At 38.4% G+C, this 22,812-nt stretch overlaps 1 protein-coding gene across 3 annotated transcripts in view; it reads right to left on the bottom strand.

The window, feature by feature from the left end:
• Positions 1-1,369: 1,369 nt before the first annotated feature.
• The window catches only part of HACL1 (2-hydroxyacyl-CoA lyase 1), a 24,201-nt gene continuing 2,758 nt past the window's right edge, over positions 1,370-22,812 (bottom strand). Inside the window, exons 2-17 of one of the 3 annotated variants that reach the window (XM_075419071.1) lie at positions 20,306-22,222; positions 19,050-19,655; positions 18,199-18,279; positions 14,083-14,155; positions 13,498-13,575; positions 12,406-12,500; positions 11,822-11,934; positions 10,007-10,142; positions 8,973-9,078; positions 7,645-7,728; positions 7,264-7,365; positions 6,170-6,324; positions 4,983-5,141; positions 4,573-4,680; positions 3,741-3,927; positions 1,370-3,319 (exon numbers count right to left, since the gene is read on the bottom strand). In XM_075419071.1, coding sequence (XP_075275186.1) covers positions 3,287-3,319; positions 3,741-3,927; positions 4,573-4,680; positions 4,983-5,141; positions 6,170-6,324; positions 7,264-7,365; positions 7,645-7,728; positions 8,973-9,078; positions 10,007-10,142; positions 11,822-11,934; positions 12,406-12,500; positions 13,498-13,575; positions 14,083-14,155; positions 18,199-18,224 — 1,455 coding nt within the window. In that variant the 5' untranslated portion in view covers positions 18,225-18,279; positions 19,050-19,655; positions 20,306-22,222 and the 3' untranslated portion in view covers positions 1,370-3,286. The remainder of the gene's footprint in view (positions 3,320-3,740; positions 3,928-4,572; positions 4,681-4,982; positions 5,142-6,169; positions 6,325-7,263; positions 7,366-7,644; positions 7,729-8,972; positions 9,079-10,006; positions 10,143-11,821; positions 11,935-12,405; positions 12,501-13,497; positions 13,576-14,082; positions 14,156-18,198; positions 18,280-19,049; positions 19,656-20,305; positions 22,223-22,812) is intronic. The other 2 variants (XM_075419069.1, XM_075419070.1) reach the window with 2 other exon arrangements.

The raw sequence follows: 22,812 nt of genomic DNA, 5'->3' as shown, positions 1-22,812 counted from the left end.
CACCAAATCTAGCCAGACCAAGTATAAATCTGATTCCTCATCAGAATGGATATATGCAATATGGCCATAACAATTGAAGGCGAGCATACAGGTCAGTCTACAGAATTCACTGTAGACTAGACATGAAACATAATAATTAAAAAGTTCGTAACTACTGCAAACGAAAACTGTTCACAAGCTAAGCATATCAAAAGGCTGCAGGAACACACACTCAACACCTTAAACTATCTTGTGAGGTGCTGAGCTACAAACCTCACTTCTTATTCCCTAAACCTGGCCATTTTGTTGTGGCTGCTGACGGTTTCACCTGCGGTCCCGTAGTTAAATTACCTGCTGGGTTTTGGACATCTCTGTAACACTTCTCCTGTACCACTTGTCGGTACCAGCTTCCAACTCCTTTCACGCGTGCCGGTGTCCTCTCTTTGAAGAGGACAAGTGCTGCTGGCCTGAACTTCGGGGTTTCCCAACCGCCTGAACTGAGCGGGCCTCTGCAAGAAAAGTTTTCACAGAAACTAGACTAATGATTGGTGGAGGTCATCCGTAAGAGGCACAGCAGAATTTCATATATTCATTATTTACCTGAAAGCCATGATAAGAAAAAGACTCAGAACTGTGCCTTATTTAACCACTAACTTCTGGCATGTCCCCGTAAATCACACTCGGCACCTCTTCCACAGCACCTTCCCTCAGCTGAGGCCCAGGCATTTTCTTAACCTCTTGAGTTTGGCATCTTGAGCCTGTTCAACACCTTTAATTCTGTGCTCTGGCCTCGACGACAAATTTCCAGTTGACTAAAGCCACATGGGTCAGCATTCCCCAGACTTATGACATTTATAATTTTTTGCTCCTTTTAACAGCATTAGGTCGTTTCAGAGATACGCAGTTTCTGCCTCATCTCTGAAAGAGATTTCTTTCATACAGTTTCATCTGCCTAACACCCCCCCTAGATGCAACTCCATGGCGTAAAACATAGCATCAAGCAGGTAAGCTATAGAAACAAAGCAGTAGAGATTTCAGTCTCCTTGGTTTTACACAGAAATTGTGCACTCTCTCATCTCAAAAACCCTAATCATTACAACCTAAGAATTTCTATCATATCATGTTATTAGTCTATTTTAAAGCTATAAGAAATGCAGCGCTCTTTTTTGAGCTTTTCAAAAGCAAAGCTCAGTGAAATCCAAACTGATGTTACCAATTATGTTATTGCCTCCCCAGTTTCAAGTTCTTTGCTTTCCAAGTGTAGTGATTTTTTAAAATGAATTGTGCATGTTATGGTGGTTATTCAACAACTTTTCTAAAAATCCAATATAAGGTGATTTCCAACAGCCGACACAAAATACTGACATAACTCAAATACTCTCATTAAAACCGAGTTTGAAAATCACTTTTTATTAATTTTCAAATATAAATCAAGATTTTCTGCATTTGCTTATACAATGCAAATCATCTCCCCTATGGTCAGTCCATCATAACAGATTGTGTTTAATCACTGCAACATATTAAAATAAATTTTTGAGAGTTAAAAAGAAGAAACAAAATCAGGGACAAGATCCAACATTGTTCACCTTCCTCGTAGAGCACCCCAGAGAACACAGCAACTCTGCCACCTCAGCAGCCTTACACTCATTCATGAGTTGTACCCATTCTAGGATGTTCTCTTTTCGCACTTCTTAGCCCTCTTTAGGGTATTCCCTTTCTTGACTCCAGCATTCATAGTGCCACGTGGCTATGCCCACACACACAGCAAGTAGTGGTACCTCTAGTCGGACGGCGTTACTCTTGCTCACATCAGATACTATCTTTCTCCACGCGTGTTCTGAGACATTCCTCCAATTAACAATAACCCACAGCCTCATGCCAGACCCTGACTGAAGTGCAAGAACAAGTAAGCCAAGCTTTTAGAAGCAAACCTGACTGTAGGCCAGGATCCCCTGCCAACCCAGGCTTCCTCGTTGTTGGGTCACCCATGTGCCTTCCACTAATTAACTAACACAATGTCAATGGAATAATAGACAATAAAGCAATCAAAGCCCAAATTAGAGCCAGAATTTTCCCTTTTACACCTGTAACAACAAAGAACCTCCCAGTGCACTTAAGAGCAGATGTAAGTATACAGCAACCTGCTGAATAGTACACTGAACAGTAGTTGCTGTAGGCCACGACAGAGGCACAGAGAAAGAACTGCGTCACTTTTAGACTCTGAGCTCTAAGCCAGATTGTCAGACACAGTAACAGATGGACACACAGTAGACAGAACCTCAGGTAGGCCAATAATCTGCTTTAAATTGTACCTCTGCACCACAGTCAGTGCAAGCTGGGCACTAGGCTTCTATACAGTAAGTACGTTACATGAAGAACCTTTGTTGCACAATTAGCCAGCCACAGCACGAATGCTGGTGGTTGCTTTGTGATGACAGCCAAACTGAGCATTGAGTTCCAGCCTAACACTTTTTGTTGCTGTTGTTCTGGTGAAGGCTTTTTTGGTTGGGTTTTTCTAAATGCTTCTGATTATAAAGATTTACAATCTTTTAATCCTGGAAATCTCACTAATAAATCCAGTCCTGCTTTCAGCCTACAAGGATGATAGTGCCTTTACAAGAGCAAAGCTTCAAACAAAAATTTAAGATTTTTTTTTTTCCTACAAGCACTGTAAGTCCCAGTTAACAAATGCAAATGCAACAGACAGAAACTCAGCCCTTGAGTAAGTCTGCATTTTTAATGCACTACTATCTGCAGTAGAAGCTGAAAAAGCAACCTGTAAATTATGAAGTGACTATGTCTTAAAGCCCTTTGGGTTGATAATGAGGCCAGTCAGCACTTTTCCACAACAAGATGCTTCATTTTGGTCCTTACAGGACAAAGTCTCTAACAAGTAGCATGCTGGTGGTCGGTTAAAAATGGAGCTACTGTAATTGCAGACTGCCAAAAGACTTCTATGTCTCAGGCCGCATAAAACCCTCAGCTTATTCCCTTTGTCCAGAACACTGAATATTTTAATTCACAAATCTTGACTGGTATGACTGAGTAAAAGAAAGAGTTTATCATTTTATCATTAGTGTTTCTGTACAATCTGCTAGAATGCCTGGTATACACTCACATGTACCTTTCACCTTTTTCATTTTACAATTACTTAATTTCAGCATTTAAAGTTTCCTCTAATAGCAGTTCTAAAATCCCACTTTGTTCCAGTGCTTATGTGAACTAGAGTTGTACCACTTCCACTTCTGGAAACCAATTTAGTTTTGCTGAACACACTGCCTTGCACCACTGTTATCTTCATCTTCTACTACAGGCTCGAACGAGTCAGCCAGGGAAATTCCTAGAAGGAAAAAAAATAAAAACACAGAACAAAAAACCATATCAGAATGGACAAACAGTAAGAGGAACAGGATACAAATACGTATTAACTACTAGACGGCATCCACAGGAAATAAAGACTACTCAATGTTTTGTCTCATTTTGTCAGGAATGGAAAGCAACAACCATAAATTCTGGAAATGGTCATTTAAGACACTATGCATTAGTAATAGCCAACAGAAAAAATAAAAACAAAACAAAAAACAACAAAAGCAGATGGCACAGCATAAAAGCACCCATTCTCCTATCTCCCAAATCTAAAGGCAATCTTTCTGCCTAGCAACTATCTCTGCCTTCTCCGCGGTTTAAGTGATACTTCCTGAAGATTTCAGAGGCTTGCCTACATTAAGGTTGCAGAAAAAGGAAGGAAAACATATACATACCTGTTTCTTTCTCTCAGACTGTGGATCAATCATTACATTTATAAGAGCAGGTGTCTGCTTGTCAGTGATGCTTGCTTTCAGAGCATTCTGCAATTCTTCTGGTGTTTTAACCAAGTATCCTTTACCTCCAAAGGCAGACATAACTAGCTCATAGCGTGAATTTGGCAGTAGAGAAACAGGAGGCACACTATAACGAAATGGAAAACCTCTGATTAACAGCAGGGAAGAATTGCCAGACTGACCAATTTAATTATCTTACACTTTAGAAATCAGTGCTGAAGTAATTATTGTGCTGGCCTGATGAATTTTGGGCTGGAAGAACTATATTTCCTACACCACTTAAGCTATATTTATAAGGTAGCATGCTCATTTTCATCTTCTGCAGTCATTCCTGAGCAAAGCTTTCACCTAGTTCTCTTCGTACAGAGATTTCAGCTCCAGAAGCAGAAGCCCAGTGTAAACTCAGAACACGAATCTCAGGTTTAGGGTTGGACTAGATGACCCACAGAGGTCCCTTCCAACCCCTACCATTCTGTGATTCTGTAATTTTGGAGATTATCACGATTTTAGAGGCTGGCCCACTATGAACTCTGTACTGTGTGGCCTGAACTGCTGAAGGAACCTCTCTGCTGCGCTGTTCTGTAAACAATAGTCTGGAATTAGCTTGGTTGCTTGCTTTTGGTAAATGGTTCTTACTTATACGACCTTAGCCTAGGACTAAGCTTACTCTATGAAAAATTTGGATCTCAATCACAAAGCATTACAAGTGAAGAGAATGACCATTTTGGTCACTTCTTCCTTAACTAACAGGACATACTTTGAAGATGCTCACCATGTAGCAGGATCTCCAAACTTTAACATCTCCTTCCAGGCATCTGCATCCAAACCAGTGTAAATCCCATTGTTATTTACTACGATAATCAGGATTGGCAAGTTGTATCTACAAAAAGATGCATTTGGAAGAATTCTGAAGTACCTGCACCTTTCTGCAAGGTGTTAAAAGTGTTACTTTTCCTTAATAGTAAAATAAATTAAAAAAAATTCACTTCCACATCAAACACGATCTACTCATCACTGGTAAAGCATTATGTCCCAACAGCATAAAAATGACGACATTTATTTTTTGGCTTGTTTTCATGTGCTTTTCAGAGCACCCCATCTAACAGCAGTGTCCTTGGCCTTCTAGTTAATTTGATCCTGAAAACATACAGCGAGGGTCTTCCTGAGCAAAAAAACAGTTACCTGCAAATAGTCTCCACCTCCATCCCAGAAAATCCGAAAGCACTATCTCCCTCTATGCAGATGACTCGCTTTTCCGGTGTTTGGTCTTTAGCTACCATTGCAGCTGCAATAGCAAAACCCAGTCCCACTCCCATTGTTCCAAAAGTACCTGCATCGAGCCTAAAAGGGGAGAATACTAAATTACTTTATTTCCAAACTTTTTTTAAAGTAAAGATAAGTCACCATGGATTAACTTTAATTTGCCACATACTATTCAAATACCGTTTCATAAAAAAACGGTATACCAAGATACCACATGTATAGATTATTATACTCAGTCAAAGATTTGATAGGACTGCAAATGTGATACAAACACACTGGAACTCTAATTAAAATTAAGAACTCTGACACACTAGCTGTACCGCAATAAAGAACTCCTCTTGTATGCTTTTACCTTGCATAGTAACTATATTTCATAAATGTTCAATTACTGTAGAGATAGGCAGACTACATGAAATCTTTCTATATTTAATCCCTCGAAAATATAACTAGAAGTCTGAAAGCCATCGGTTAAATACTGCTGTTCAAATTTTAGTCTTCTGTTCAACTTTTGAAATCAAATTGAAAGCCGTAATTAGGTTAGATCGTTTCAGTCAGAAGCACATAATGCATACAAAAGTACATAAAGAACTAGACTAGTCTAGGGTTAACTTCTCAAATTTGCTTTCAGCTATGCGCAATGCAATCTGAAAAGACAATCATTAACATTACTGTGCCCTTCTTTTAAATAAGGGGGAAAAACATGCAAACTCTTCCTCCAAGTTTACTGGAAGCAGGTTTTGGTTTTTTTTGTTTAGTTGGTTATTTTTGTTTACAAAAAAAGTATTTAGGTTCTTTTAGGACTTCAGCACTACTTTTACAAGGCGGCACAAGCTTCACAGTCAGACAAGAAGTTTCTCCTCACCAGACAGAACTCACTTTTCCTCCCTCATTCATAAGAAACAGCACTGAATTTCTACTTACATTAAAACTAGACTACATATAATAAGTGATACAGCAATACTTCCAAATTTGAGTGCCTACATGTTAGCCTGCATGAAAGTGTGCCCAATATATAAGCCAGTTTTCAAAATGAGTTGATTTGTCTTAAGTTTTCTCTCTTTTTCCCTCTATCCTGTTGAGTCAGCACAACAAAGAGAATACCACACCTTTGACGGGGATAGTAATTGGGAAGCACAGTCCGTCCAATGTCCATGGTGTTTGCTCCCTCACTTACTAAGATGCAGTCCTTGGGTATCAGTTCTCTGATATGATGAAAGACTGTGTAATAATTCATAGGCAGGGATTTTTGTAATGCTAATTCCTTAAAAATAAGAGATATGAGTAACTCCTATGCCTAGAATTTGTAATGAGGTGCAGAAATGAGACATGTAAGTAATAACGATGGAAATAAAAATGCACTCTGCTAGGTGAGGCTGAAGTATTTGGTCTTCCATGCACTACACCGAGGTCACTCCTTCTGTATCTATCCTGGTGACGCAACGTGTCTATCAGAGGCTCACTCAGCTCAGCAACCCTTGGATAGCCTATCATTAACAGGAAGCTACTGAACCTCAGTATACCCTGAGAGGCATGTGAAATTTTTCTGCACAGAGGTTTGACTATTGATAACCCTAAGCAAGCTGTCATCTGTGTGCTGGGAACCAACTAGTTCAAAAGGGTCATCTGCTAGAATTAATTTATTTTAGATCCCTATCTTGGAAACATGCATCTGAACTTGCAGAATGTAAGTTGCATAAAATTAGGCATATGCCAAGCATTTGTGGTCTTTTGGCCTTAATAGCTACTTGCTTTTAAACATAGACGATGCTTCCACCAGCACTGCTAAACAGCTAGACAGAACAATTACAGAAGAAAACTAAGGATGTATCTTCACGTAAGCTAGCTTCCACTTGGAGTACCTGCCCATTGCTTAGAGGTCACTGCCCATAATACAGCAGCTCTGTCTGTGGTCTTCTATTATTGGCTTTAAGAACCCAATCCTAAAGTTCAATGGCTTCCACAGTTTGAATTTATAGAAAACCTAGAATACTTAACTTACAGTTAAGTATTAAGACTTAACTTACAGTTCATAAGCCTGACAAGAGTAAGCCTGTACTAAATGGTATAAATTTTCAAAGTCTGAGTGACATGCCTGTCGGAAGTAATTAAGGAGCTTGGATATAGATCAGTGACAAAAATGGACTATGCATCGGTACCTGTTCAGGCAAGAAACCTCCTTTTTTCTTTAATGTAAAACTACCTTTGATCTTTCCTCATTGTTCACTATTTTCTCTTTCAGCCTCTTCCACCACTCAGAATTAGAAGGATATTTCCATGGTCTTTTGCTGAATTCTGCTAAGAGCTGGAACAACATTGAAATATGGAAGAGATTTCTTTCAGCATATTTAAAAAAAACATTATGAATAATGTTATCAAGAAAGATCTCAGCACAATCACAGTAACACTAATCAGAATCTTTCACATTTAATTTGGGAATACAGCGGATGCACAGCATGCATATGTTGCCTGAAAAAGGGGTTTTCTTGAACTTTTATTTCTTCTTTTTTCTAACTGGTAACTTACTTTACGTAATTCAGAGGAAATAAAGGTCAAAAGAGGAGGACACCCGACATTGTGTTACCTGATTAGTCACGGCATTTATGTCACCTAATAAAACTGCAGCTGGCCTCACATTATTTCCCAGCTCCTCTGCACAAATATCAATCTACATTTCAAAAAGAAAGACCACCATTAACTCAAGTATATTACAGAGAATTTTTTCAAACATCATTGAACAATGTCTTCATACCTTGTTTTGGCTGTACACACAACTTTTTCTGCCTTTCATTAAAACAACATTAGGAAATGCTTTATTCAAAGTAAAATCCCATAGTACATATTCATTTTAATAAAAGTACATATCTATCCTTAAAATTGACTGCTTTCTTCTTTCAAGCTCTTAGAGACCGTATCGAACTTTATTAGAACATTAAGGAGAAGGTGGTGATTTTAGTGATAATTATACGAGAATTAAATATCTAGGCTTAGGTATACTCTTAAAAGTCTATACAAAGCAGTAATTTTCTTACTGAGAAAAAGTTTGTGTATGTTACTTGACACAGACTACGAACTGAATTAGTATTTTAATACTAACCCTTGACATTGAAAAAAATTACTTTAAGGGAGACAAAAAATATTTTTCTTTACATTCTTTAGAAAAAGAAAACATACAAGATGTATTATTTCACAAGTCAAAAGGAATTCTAGCTTAAAAATTTATGCTATTCCTCTGGAAATGATGCAAAGTTTGGTAGTTGAGATTATGTTCCAGATCACTGAAGGCAGGCCAGTCAACACATTGAATCAACGACTACTCTTCGATCATAGACTCTAAGGGAGGAGATTTTAAGGGCATAAACAATTTAATGACTTGTCTTTCTAAGAGCCAGCAGATTGCCACATACATTAATTAGTTAAATAGCCTTTCTTCCTCTTTTCCTATTAAGATTTCTGGGTGACTGAGCTCTTGTAACGACTTACTGAAAGTAATTCTAGTTCAAAAAAATCCAGCTGCAAGAGAGCAGTCCAACAGCACGAAAGGTTTCACAATGTTAAGACAAATTGCTTTCAATCACAGAAATTTCAGTGCTCCAAAGATCACACAAGTACTATGAGTTTAAACCTGTATTAGTCAACTACATGGAAGTGTATGCCCTCCTCATTACAGGAGCACCAAGCCTTTGACAGCTGGAACAACGCTGCAACCATTTTTAGAAAAAATAAGTTAAAAAAAAAAATCATTAAAGCAATCAGAATTATTTCTGGAGAACTACCATAACTATATGCACTGTACTCACTGAACATAGGGCAATATTTGCCACATGAAGTACAATACCAAAATAATTTACAACAATTGCTCTAGACAATGCTAGAGGACTTCCTCCAAGCAATAACAGTTTTCCTGCTTACCTGAATAACCCTTACATCTTCTCGAAACCTTGGTGGAAGACCAAAATGCAAAATCCAATTCAACCTTGCACCAAGTAAGATGATTACATCAGCATGCTGTAATGCCCTAATAAAGCGAAATATGACAACCAGATAAGGAAGAATTATTATTAAATTACATAGTTTTCAAAATTAGAAGTAATCCTAACCACTACAGCAAACCCCAGAATATAATCAGTCCTTTTTCTCAAAATCAAGATTGTTGTTGACCTCTCAGCTTAGCCTTCTGTTAATTTACCTTTCAGCTCAGCTGGGTAGACAATATTTGGTAGATTCTTTTATTCTCCATTTTTCTTAGCAGCATGCTTAACAGTGATAAAGCTAAGATGCTCAACAATGGACAATATTTTAATCCTAAAGTATGTAAATGCTCCATCTGCAAGCTGACCCTGTCCATATTCAGGCCTAGCAGGGTTCTTATAGTTAATTCACATTAATTTTGCCAAAAGCGCTCTTATAAGTTATTTTAAACACAGTCCTTCAGTATAGTTTGAAACACCTTATTTTTCTTTTTAAATAAACTGCAATTTAGTGAGGGTGTATTGCAAACACCACGCAGAGACAGCAGATAGCAAAACTTCAACTGCAAACGTGTGCATCTTAAGCTTCTGTTTACCATGTTAAACTAAAAAGCTAGTAGTTTGTCTAGTGTACTAAGTTACACATTTAACATAAACCATTTACCAATTTCATTTTATGTTACGAAATACACACCAACAACAGTGATACATCTACTTGCCATAGGTTTCATAACTACAGAAAATTAGCTCTCAGATAAAGCATCTTCCTGGCCAGCGTTCTATGCATTGCCAAAAGTGATCCACCTAAATCTGTTGTCCCTTTCCAAGCAAGATCTTCAGTGCTCTAAAATGAGGTGCAAAATGTGGTTGAAAATTTTTTGTTGTATGCATTTTGTCGTCCCTGGCATCTGTAGACCACCACAATTCCTAGTTGTTTCTCAGATGTTAGGATTAGAAGCCTTGCTTTATATTTACGTTGATCTTGCTGCAGCTACACAATTTGGATGGTTATCAGGAACTACTCCTTTTGCCATTGGTGTAGGCAAAAAAGGCAGTCCACAAAGTTCCACCAACTTTCTGATGTTGTTCTCAGCGTGTGAATAAGCAGCACCTAAATGAAATGAGAGAGACTGCTTAATACTACAGAAATCTGCTGTATTTGCTTTAATTTCAATTAACCTCATTACATGAGTGGCAGAAAGAGTACTACTTCCCATTATGAAAGCTGCCTGTTATTTTTCATTCTGGAGACCTCAAAACACAACATGCAGGTATTTAGGTTGAAATTGACCATATTTTTGATGAATGCTTTTTTTGTTTGTTTTTAAAAGACTTCTGTTGAACTATTTAGCTATTTCTATTTAGCTATTTCTGTAAAGCAGGGCCGGGAAAAATAGTAGCTTTTTTTTATCTAAAATGACAATTTTGAATGCATGAAGTTCTGTATTACAGGGCACACACTTCTGCAGCAGCAACAGATGACGACCTTTGTGTTGTGTCATTTTTCGCTTGCCCCCGGCATGTCACTGTATCTCATGCTAGGTAACGATCTGCCCGAACAGGTTTACTATAAGCTTTTAATGAAAAAAAGAGAAGCTCAAAGCAGACCTTGTAAAGATATGTGTTTGTGCATACATTTACTGTGATGCTACCTTCAGTACAAGGCTGCTGAACTCAGGTTGGCCATGCAAGCTAGAATAACTGTCTGGTCCTTGTGCAATGACTTTAGTCCATGAGCCTTAGCCTTAAATCCTGAAGAATAAACTTCTGTATTTCTTCCAAAAATTCTGCTAACACCAATATATAGTGGAAAGTCCAGATACATTTGTTCAGTAGATTCTCAATTATTGACATCAACTAAACACATACTACATATTTTTGAGCTTTCTACCTTTCACTTTCAAAGAACACCCTTTTGTTCATGTGTATCAAGCCAGAGAGCTAAAAAAAACCCCTCTCCTGAAAACTACTTTCTGTCTACTATTACATTACCTGCTCCATGATAAGATCCATCTCACCTCAATCATTTCACTCCCTGATTGAACACAGAACCTTTCTCCAAGATACAAATCATTCCCACACTGGCAGGAAGACAGCCTGGGTGAAACAAGCTGGTCATTTCAATTCTGTTCCTAGCAGACCCGTACCTTCAACAGAAACGCCACTGCAGTAACTAACATTCCACAAGGCGGGACAAAATAAGTGAACCAGCACAGAGAATAATTATGGTCTATCTTTTTTTACTCCTACTTCAGGAATGGCAGAGTACAATGGAAAGTCTTTAAAACAGCAGTGACAGCAACACCTGCTGTGTTGCTTCATGTCCCCACACAGGTAGGCTGGCACTTTCAGTAAATCCAAATGGAAAATGACCTTTGGTTATTCTGATTCTTGCTACTGCTATGTATGCCAGAGCATCACACGGAGAGTATCACTTCTATATTCTAACAGAATTCGTTTGGAATTTTGGAAGGGATCCCTTGGTATTTGCTCTAGGCTTAAGACAATGGTTATCTGCTTTTTTTCTACTTAAACTTTTATTTTGTCAGTTGACTTTTCTCTTCAACTAGATGAAAAAGACAACAGTTACGCAACAGAATAAAAATATTCTAAAAACAGAGCAGATTAGAACATCGAATTTCAAAGAAGTTTGGTTGTGGTTTTTGTTTTCTGTATGTTTTAAAAGAGTGTGAAAAGGAGATGGCTAACACTTATGGGGAAAAGAAATCACTTTGGCTGCTGTTCTTGTCCCGAACTTGTACAGTCCCGACCTACATCAAAGCATGCTACCTTTGCCAATGATTAGCAGAGGCTGCTTGGAACAAGCAATGACAGACACTGCTTCAGATACAGCAGAGTGTTCAGCCATGCTGATGGGAGGTGGCAGGCAGCATTCCACATACCTGGAAGTCAAGCAAAATAAGACAGGCTGTAAAAAATTCCAAACAAAAAATGGTGAAACACAAAACCTACGATTTAGCATAAAACTGCAGTTGCTACACACCATGTTACTCATGGCATTTATCAGAACAGGATATATTTTTTTAAAACAGGCTTTGAAGTTTTTCTTGCGTGTTTCTTTAATCTTATATGTGGTGTTGCTCCACAGATTTACAAAGTGACATCACTGTATTACTATCATATTAATTCATTCATTTTGCACATTTTATTACAAACACTAATCTATATCACGTTATGATGGAACGTGACATTTAGAGGCTAGATTTTCAGTATCATTTCAACCTTGTGGCAAATTATTTAATCTATTGCTGTAGTTTATATTTTTCTTGTTTTAAGAAAATACAAAAGGAACTTAAAATTAAAATTTCTTTTATTCAGTGACTTGAAAAATAATGAATGGAACCTTTACGCACTTGACAGCGCTCTTATTCACCTGAAGATTCACAAAATCCCCAGGTATGTCAATATAGCAGGAACCTGGACGACCATATATGCTGGTTCTTACAGCCTAGAAAACAGATAATCACAGTTTTAACCACTGTTTGAAAGTAGTTTAAGAAGCTTTATGTGTGAAAACCCCCCCCCAAGAAAACCCTTCTGCAGGCAGAGAAGGAACATGCTGTTTCATACTGCTGAACCACCACAGGGAAGGCTCCCATGGATTGATTTATACCAATAAATTCAAGTTTTGATAGCTATTCACATTTTCCCTTATATACCAGCTGAAGCCTTCAGTAGATGCACAGTATTATACTGTAAATTCTTTGTTTAATTTACAGTGAGACAACTGCATTATCAGTTGTGTTTGGAAATGTTAAACTTTCATGCTGAATTCTATTTAAAGTAACATAAACAGAGAAAAACTCAAGACAACCAGTGTCTCAATTTTCTATTACTTTTGCTTCCAGTTGTTCTATTACAGGGAGATGCTTTACTGAATTTGCACTTCTGGAAACAGTATCACTGTGTGCAGAATTTAGGCTGACATGGCTGAAGTGCTGCTACAGCAGTAGCAAGAACTTTTGTAACCCTTTCTGAAGCACTGAGATAAGGATGTGTTTTCTCCTGTTCTCTCAAAAAAGACCCCACCAAACCAACAACCAAATTCAAAACTCAAACACAACCATCTCCGACACTCCCCCTTCAAATCTCCTTCACATAATGAGAGGGGTAAAAGAGCTAAAGTTTGTAGTATTCTGTTCCTAGTGATTGTACCTCTCCCTAAAAGCATTTCTTTCACTAAAATTATCCAGCTCTGACTGAAGCTAACGGAAAACGCTGCAGGGATCAGCAAGCATCAGACTGGACCAGAACCTATTTCTAACCTGTTCCATAGCATTGCTCATAGGAAAAAACCTCCCTGGCTGTTAACTTACTCAATCAACCATCACCAAAAGGATCAAACTATTTACAGCAACAACTATACAAAAAAAATAGACCCTCAAAACTTCTACAGAGGAGACAGTAACTTGATGTTCTGTTGCTAATTTAGTATTTTTTCATACCTTTTCAATAACAGCAGGAATAACTTCTAGGCTGCTTGGTCGGACAGACAGTTTATTGTGCAGCCTACCAGCTTCAACCTGAATAAATGCATATAACCATTACATTGATTTATTGAAGTAATTTGCTAATTTCCATCTCATTTCAACACGAATAAAATTGAAGAAATACCAAAAGAAAGCAACAAGCTGAAAATTCCCACACAGAAAAACACAATTCCTCAGCTGGTGGAAACTGTCAAAGCCAGACTCATTCCCCTGAGTGCATAAGTGTATCTTCCCCTCCAGAAAGTGGTGCTTCTCATCTTGGAAAATTTATTTTGCTTTCTTGCACCTCAGAACAGACAAAGGCAATTCATACCAGTTGAGAACCTAAATCAGAGCATTAATTCTAACACGAGCATGGGCAGACATTCCAAGTAATCTGCTGTATTTACACAACACCAATTTTAAACCAGTAGATGGAGCAAATCCACAGCATTGTAAGATCTGTTAGGAAATGTTGGCATTGTTATTTCTACACAAATGAAGAAACAACATCAATCATTTAACTGAAACCCTTCTGTAGAATACTGTATGTCTGTGTACCTGTGGGAATTCTTGGAAAGCTCCCATGGTTTCCTGATTTCTGTCAGAAGAACCTCCAATAACAATCAAAGGCCTAGAAAAGTATATTTTAAAACAAACAAATAAGAAAACAACCTTAAGCATATATGTATTTTTTTTTAATAACTGCAATCACATCTGTAACCTCTCTTTATGGTCAAACCCCACTGCTCTTAGGATGCTGTGCACCTTCCGCACCCACAGATCTCAACAGGAATATGAAGTGTCCAGTACAATACAGGAGTGGATTCTAAATACTAGTGTGTCAGCTGGTAGACTTCCTCGCAGCATTTGAGTCACTAATATTAGGACAGTCTGGCCGTATCAAGTGACTTGCATCTAGCATAAAAATTCTAAAACCAAGTCATATTGCTAGCAACTTTCATTCAAGTTTGATAATATGGGTGACAAGGTGGTTTGAGACGAATGATAACAGCTAATATAAAAAGTACTGATTGATCTATAAATTATTAAGAAGTTTGTTCATAAGAGGCACTATAACATGCACAAACACTAGAACTAAGAAACACAGTCGGAAACAATCTCTTCAGAAAGATTAGATTTTCTTTGTATACAATTTGGAACACAGCAGAAGTTAGACAGTTGTCAAACAGCACTTGTCCCTGCATTCAGTTTTCAGCAAAAAAACCCCAAAGACCAAAGAGATGAACAAAAAAAGCAGCATGCCTACAAGCAGTACTGTTTTTACATGAGTTCATGGCTATGTGAGAAAGGCAGCATTAATTTACCATACGGATTATACATTCCACAGGAGCACATTTTTATTATCTTTTCCACAAAATACAATACATTAATTTGCTACAGTGAATAAAAACTGGTCCTTTATTCAGTTTGTAGGTTAAACTCCTTAAAATGATAAATGCTGAGTCAATAAAAGAAAGCTATCTTGCCAATCTGCTCATTCATCCACACTAAATTGAAATATTGGGTCAATAGCTTTCTAGGCTTTTTCTCCTAAACAATTTCTCTTCATATATGGCCTTTCCTTTGTCTGCATTTATCTACACAATGTATTAAGCTGAAACATTTGCAGCATGCTCAATGCATAATCCTAAATTTAATCACCCATAAGATTTGGCGAAATGTGTATCTAGATCCAAGCTTCATAACCAGGCCATTTCTCTGCCACAAATCAAAAAATCTCAGTTCTAATCCCCTGACACAGTGAGACGAGAATTTCAGGCTGTATCTTACCTTTGTGAAAAATCCTTACGGACAAATGCATTTGGTGTATGCTCTAGATATTTTATTCTGCTGATTCTCTTCCCTCAGCAAAATAATTACGACTATCCATATATAACCAGCCTGTTTCACAGTGACAAACCCTATGTTCCTTTCACTTATCTTGTTCAAATTTATTTAAACGTTTTGACAAAATAAATACTACTTCCCATTACTAAAATATAATTAGGAAAATGCTGTACTCTCAAGAAAGCCAACTCCAACAGCTATGTCTTGAAAAGATTTGGTTCTGCTTTTGAAGTTTACGTAACTGTAACCAAAAAGTTTTTTTCCCCAATGAAATCATTTTACTACTGTCCCAATACTGTAGACATTTTAAAGAGCAGTGCTTATAAATTAAGCGAAAACCAACAGTGAGGTAGGAAGAACATCGACTATAATGAAGCTAATGAGAATAGCAAGCCTCATGGATTTGCAGAACAACTTCAGTAAACTGAAAAAATCTCAACTGCAACTTCAGGTAAAAAGCATGGTATTTCACTACACTACTGCACACTGAAATCTTCCCAAATAGTGCAAACTCTTCTTTAGAGTCTATTCTCATGGCCAAACTGAGATACAAAACGCTCAGAATGAGCCAGGACAGAAGGCAGCATGGTAGGTAATTTTTAACACGAAATATCAAAAAGTTTTACCCTCGGAAATGTAGTTTACCAGAGCCTCATTAGCTACCTAGTTGGTTAGATTTACACGTCCAAGAGCTCGCTATGACAGGCTTCCAGGGTAAACCAAAAGCTCTTCTGCTCAGCCAACCTGTGCTCAGGCAATAAAATCTAAAAGCACAACTGGTAGCAAATTGTGCCGTCAGACTGCCTCACTTTCTTCCAGTTGATACAGAATAGGCTTCTTTCACCTGAAGAGACTGAAACAGAGCAGAATCAGAAAAATGGGTCTCCAGGCCCAAGGAGGACAACTCAGACTGAGCTTTAACCACTGTCACTTAGCCTGAGTTATTTAAAGTCAGAACCAGCAGGGTCAGCTCAACTGTTAGCTTACTTCTGTGAGAAACGGGCCAAAGCTCAGCCACCGCAGCACGTTAGCAATGCCAGGCGCAATGTCACGGAACCGCATGACACCTGGGAGATCCCATGACAGCTAACCTTGCCCTACAAATCGGCACCTTGTTGCCACAGAAAGGTAAAGGCACCACCAACTTCTGCTCCCAGCTGCATAATCCCTTCCCTAGCTGCTCGGTGCTTATCTGACATGACATTATTTACTGATTTTTGCTGGGCTGGCTTTGTGCCAGAGTAATGAGCTGAATGTGACTGTTGGAGCAGACACGTGCCAGAGCGGTTGAGAGGGGAAGCAGCAGGAGCACACGGCCAGGAGAAAGGTGTGGAGATGACATGGGCCAGCGTCCCCTTATGCAGCAGCCTGTATTAGATCGGTGTAATCAAACCCCTCAACGTGTATCGTATTTTCATCTCCTTTCCTTTGCTTGGGCTACTCCTGCTCTTCCCCTGTAACACTCCTCCTCTGTAGTGCCTGCCCAAGTATTCGTGCTGCTGTCTAGTGAAACAGGCTAGAAAGCTCATTAGCTAACTCAACAGAAAAATCCCTAGTCCTCCTCTTCAAAGCATAGCAGCCTTTCTTACAGTGGTAACACCAGCCAAAAGTAAATGTGAAAGCATGTCTGGGGTTCTCAAGCATTCATTGGAAGTGTCTACTAATGAAGGAATCACGGAAAAGTAGTTTCATTAGGCTAAATTTAGGGTTCACAGATGCTTACTTCTCTCCTTTTGGCACATCGCAGGCAAAAGGCAAGCCTGATGTGACCAATGAAAGAAAAAAAATCACTGGGCAAACACTGTGGTTTGATCAGTGAAAACCGACCTTCTTACTATATTGTCAAATCTTGCACCAAACTAGGTAAGTCATTCCCTTCATCTTTTGCCAGAAGTACAGATGTATGCAAGGTCTGTTTACCTGACTTGATCTATCTCAGACAAAAATAAGTTTGTGAGAAAACAGAATGTCTCCTGCAAATCTGTAAGTGCCACGAATGCTTCTTTCTTATAAACAAACGCATCTCTGTTCAAAAGCAAGGTTTTCATACAAACTGTTTTTTAACCTAAGGTCACACAGGGACAGCAGAACTTTAGTCAATACCACATTTCTTAAAGAATTTGAACACTACGGGTCTTTTTTCAACGTGTCAGAGACTTGATTTGTTAGCGTTCCCATTATTGAGCTTCCCTTGTCCATCAGCCACTGCTAATCTAATGGTCCAGACCACGTGTGCTCGGCATTACCAGAGCTTCTACTCCGAACGCCTCTCACAGCTTTCTGCGCAGCGCTCAGTGGCAGACCAGCTAAAGGCGCCACGTCTCAGCAAAGGCTTGTGGGAGTAAATGCTATTACTCTGTACACAATGTAACTCAACACTTAATTACTTCTCTAAATGTCTGTGTGGGGAGCAAATATAGATTTTAACAATGCAGTTGTCAATTTGTTCACATATGAAATACAGTAATTCAAAGGCAATGTGGATTCAAATTTAGAAACTAACTCCAAAACTCTGTATGATCAATAAAGCATTACAGGCTGAGTATTGACTTTGTTTTCATATGTATCCATACAAGCAGGTATACTGACAGATTTTCCAATACGTGCATAATGGGGTAGGACAAAAAGGAGAATTTTATCCATGAGAATATAAGAAATTAAGCTAAACTATTTTTAGAGTTGATAAAGGAAGAATTCCCTTCTCATTACCCACAAGTAAGGGGGAAAAAAAAAAAGCCCTCTACCAAATACTGCAGAGCTCAACATCTGCAACAAATAACAGCAAACAATTATGAGAATTTTAAAGGGAAAATGTAGTTAAATTACCAGCAGTTCATGGTTGCATTTGCCATCCCACCAAGGGCATGTAAAAAACCTGGACCGGACACTACAAGGCATACTCCTGGTCTAGAGAAAAACAAACAAAAAAAAAGAAAGATACAGAAAAGGAAAGTGAGCACAATGAACACAGAATAAATTGCCAACAAAAACTAGTAAGATGCTGAAACATAAAACCTTAAAGTTTTATTCACGTCATCAAAATGCATGGATGGCAAGGGGTTTGTATGAAGGCCTAAAGACAGACGTGGGAATCGGAAATCATTTAGCTGTACCAACCCCACTGAAATAGCAAGTGAACAGTCGTTACGTGCCACTCACACAGAGGTCTGCAACATACACAGGCTCATCATAACACAGCTCCTTACCTTCTTTTATTGTATTTACTCCACCATCTAGCATCTATATGGAATGTGGTAAGCCACCTGTGTCTGTAGTTCTCAACTCCACTTTAGCACTAAATATCATTGAAGAAAGCTCACAATCGCATCTGATTCAACACAAATTTTATTACAACTTAATTCAGGCAGAGGCACTTGTTATTCCAGGTGATGAGATAAAAAATGACAACTCTTAACTACTGAGCTTTAGTAGCTTTACAGACTCTTCACATACCAGAAAAAAAACCATCTTGTTCCTGCCCCAGGTCATAGCAACAGAAATATTGACAACTGTTATTGACAATTATTCTAAAATTCATGTTCCATTTCAACTGCCCTACACCCTACATCCGCACACACTGAAAACACATAGCTCCAAAACAGAACATTCCTAGCTTCTGTTGAGTCTACTACAATTAATAATGAGTTATTATAAATATTAATAAATATGGAATGTACCTGCCAGTCAAATATCCAACAGCAGACGCAGCATAACACGCCTGTTGAAAATACTGGAGTTAATTACACAGTTATTATTATATATACACATTTCGTGCTATCTTCTACATAACTTTTAACAAAAATACCGAAAATAAGCAGGCACAGATTTTGCCCTGATCATTAGAGCTTAAATGTCAGTAGAAGCACCCCTTCACCCTCCCCATCACAAGGCATGTTCATGAAGGCTTATATAAAAAGTCTCAAAACTGATCTCCACATTTCAGACTTCTGTTGTTGCAGGATATTACATTAGGAATATGTATGACAAAAAAAAAACAACATAAAAGAAAACCCCTATAAGCAGGGAAGCAAAAGGAACAGAACAGCACAAAAAACTTCTGCCTTCTAGACAAACATGGAAGAGGGATTTACAAGAGCAAGACAACAAACAGAAACCCAGCCATCACTGGCATGACTCATGGTATTTCAGAAATTAAGCAAAAGGTTGAAATCACATGCTGGAGAGGCTCATTAGAAGATTAGGGACTGCCTTTACAAGCTGAGATGCTTAAGTACTTCTCACTCCACTTCTGGTATCACACTTCACTTTAGCTACTTCGACACCTTAAAGAAAAATTGCATTTTTAATAATTTTCACAAAAGTAATGCCTACAATGTGTTAACATAGCTTAGCAGCAGCATTATTACAGACTATGTTTTTATGCTATTCCTGTAATAATATCAAATACTCAGATATAAAGTTCACCTGGCAACAAAATAGTATGTGATAAATAGAAAGAGAAGCTTATAGGCAAACCAAGAACACCAAGGGATTCACACATGTGACAGTGCAAATGCCCTCTCTCGTATTCTTATGCTTTTGTCTTGAATTCAGCAAGTTCTAACACTTCACAGAAAAAAAGCCATTTTGCAATTTTTTTTTTTTTTTTTTTAAAGTAAGCTTCTGGCCTTACAGCCTGCCTCTTTCATTTTGAAATAGAGTTGGCATTTTCGTTTTGAGTTTTATTTGAGTACTGTTGTGGCAAGAAGAATAAGTAACAAAAAAGCTCATTCTAAAACTTTACAAAGCTACTAAATATTTTCCTCAAATCTATGAATAACTCTAGGTAACACAGCATGTTAGCAACTTCAGCTTAAATGAGTGAAAACACAGAAGGAGAAACTGTCTTTAATATCCTCATGCTCCTACAGATAGAGACCAACTCTTTGAGAAGAACATGGGGCTTAGTAGAGGGATAACAAGCAGCACTTACTTTCTTTGCAGCATTAGGATAGGAAATTGTTGACAAAAAAGTACATTGACAAGAAAAATCTCTTCTGCTTTTCATAAGCCTCTGACACAGAGAAGAAAAATGTTGCTAATATTCAAGAATTAGATAACAATTTGATGACATTATCTGTGGCAAAAGTTTTGAAATATTTAGAGTAGGTGTTACTAAAAGTCTTGTTAATGGAGCTCCAAGCATCGTGTTGAGTTTCCATGGCAACCATTTTTTAGAACCAAGCGGCAAAAGAAAGCAGCACATAGAATTTGGGTTCACGTACAGTCATTGCCATTGAAACTTTTTCTGCTTCATTCTGCAAGGAGAGATCGTAAACAGTCTTGAAGGTATACTTAAAAGATTTTTTGTGTGTGTGTGAACAGTAAGAACAAAAACCAATTTTACTTATGAAACTTGCACCCCCACCACTGAAATATGAGTAATTGCACTTGTATTATCTGTTAAGGTCACACCACCATCGATCAGCTGAAACCATGTCCTCTTTCCTCAGGCAAGAAGGACGTAGGTATATAAAATGCCAATGACCACCAAACCCACAACCAATATTAGGAAGAAATGCAGGAGCTCCAGATGCAGGCACTGAACTCAAAGTTCACTGCCATCCACGAGCGCTGGATTTCAACTGCAGCCGAAGCAGATGCCTGTTGCTCCCATACAAGAAGCAGCACACTAAGCAGGGTTTAATTAAATTAGTCCACCTTCAACCCAAACATAAGCAAACTAATACAACATAGCTAGTAAACAACAGTTAAGCATTTTTGTACCCAGTGACCCAGTTAAAATAGCACTGCCACACCTAGGAGCAGGCCTGAAGCCCTTGTTGTTAGTCGTACCTAATATTAAATGTTCCTGTAGGGCTTGTGATCAGCTTGTTACGAGAACTTGCTGTATGAACCTGAGCTTGGTAGATGATGTCTTTTGTTGTGACATACAGCTTAAGTGCGGGACTCGAAAATCTGGACACAGGTTTAAACCAGCAGTCCCAGAATAATAAGCCACTTGCTGATGGCCAACTACTGGTCACTGAAAAAGCTTTGAGAGCTGGGAAGACACTGCTTTTGCATCAGGAAAAGCAGCAACAGCTAAGAAAGGGGAGGGGGTGGGGGGAACCCAACCCAAACCACCCAGAACAAAAAAACCAAAAAACCACCAACAGATGTGCAACAGGATAAGGCACCTGTCTTGGGCTGGGAAAGTAACACACACCCAGCACCGCACAGGCCATAGTCCAGGCACAGAGACCAGGGGGTAAGGTCTGCTCAGAGACCAAGCATCTTATAAAAAGAGATCTTTAATCTGAGAGGTGGAGAAAAAAGATGTCCACTTTGCCTCCAGCTTCCCCTGTTGAAAGGTTCTCGAGCCTGATTCCCTGGACAGTTAGCACCATCCACGCTAACTACGCTGTACCAGCTCCAGAATATTACATACTCATGACTAACTTAGGATACGATTATTAGGAAGAGATTGCTTTGAATATGTAGTGATAATTATTGTTATAGATTAAGAACTAAACATCAGCAGCTTGTGTTGTTCATGAATAACAATCTAGTAAATAGTTTTTTTGAAGTTTCAAGCTGACCTGGGTTATCAATCTTCTGCACAATCACAGCCATCTCTAATTACCCAGGGACAGATACACAAAACGCACGCCCCTATTGAGTTGCGACACAACTATTTGGCATTCAAGGGGCACACAGGACACAGGTTAAACAGCTTCTAGCAAACTTACGCCATGTTACAAGCTGCAGGAGATAAGCTAATGGATACTGGTAGCACTACTTAGCTTTTAACTTCATGCTTTAAACTGGTCTTTCTAGTTAAACAGTTTATTCTGCAGTTTTACGGGCTTTTGCTACATCTGGCCCTGAAATGCAGCAGAAACTCAACCTGTGGAAAGAAAAACCACTTTGTTTTCCATGTAACTCAGATCATATACAGCTGCCTTCACCAATAAATAAATAAAAAGGAAGCAGCTGTATACACATCCTCCACAGCCAGACCACACAACTAAAACTTAGACAATTAAAACTATGAAGTGTGTAAATATTAAGTGCATCTTGAATATACTGTGTATAACCTTTTACCTTCTCCTATGCCAAGCAATTACTCTATGTCTTCACTGAGGACAGAGAACAAACCAAAACCCACTACAAGATATATCTTTGCTCATCCTTTTCCACTCCCCAAAGAAGAGAAACCCTGACATTTTGATGTTAAAACAAGTTGTCATGTCATTGCTATTCCCTTAAGCAAAAGTATCTCCCCATTTACACAGCAGAATGTTTGTCTTCTTCACTCTAACAGAAAAGAGTCTAGTAAAGAGTGAAAAATAGGACAGCATCTCATTTGGCAGTGCAAAGCAATCTCCTCTCTTAACTACAGACACACGAGCAAATTAATTTTAATCACATTAATAACCAAAGCTAAAACTAGAATACTTGCTAAATGGCCTACAGGAATGTAAAGACAGTTTTGAA

The sequence above is a fragment of the Opisthocomus hoazin genome, chromosome 4 (genome assembly GCF_030867145.1).
Source record: "Opisthocomus hoazin isolate bOpiHoa1 chromosome 4, bOpiHoa1.hap1, whole genome shotgun sequence".
In the NCBI taxonomy this organism is placed as follows: Eukaryota; Metazoa; Chordata; class Aves; order Opisthocomiformes; family Opisthocomidae; genus Opisthocomus; species Opisthocomus hoazin.
Note: the sequence above shows the minus strand (reverse complement) of the source record. Positions and strands in the feature narration are given on the sequence as shown.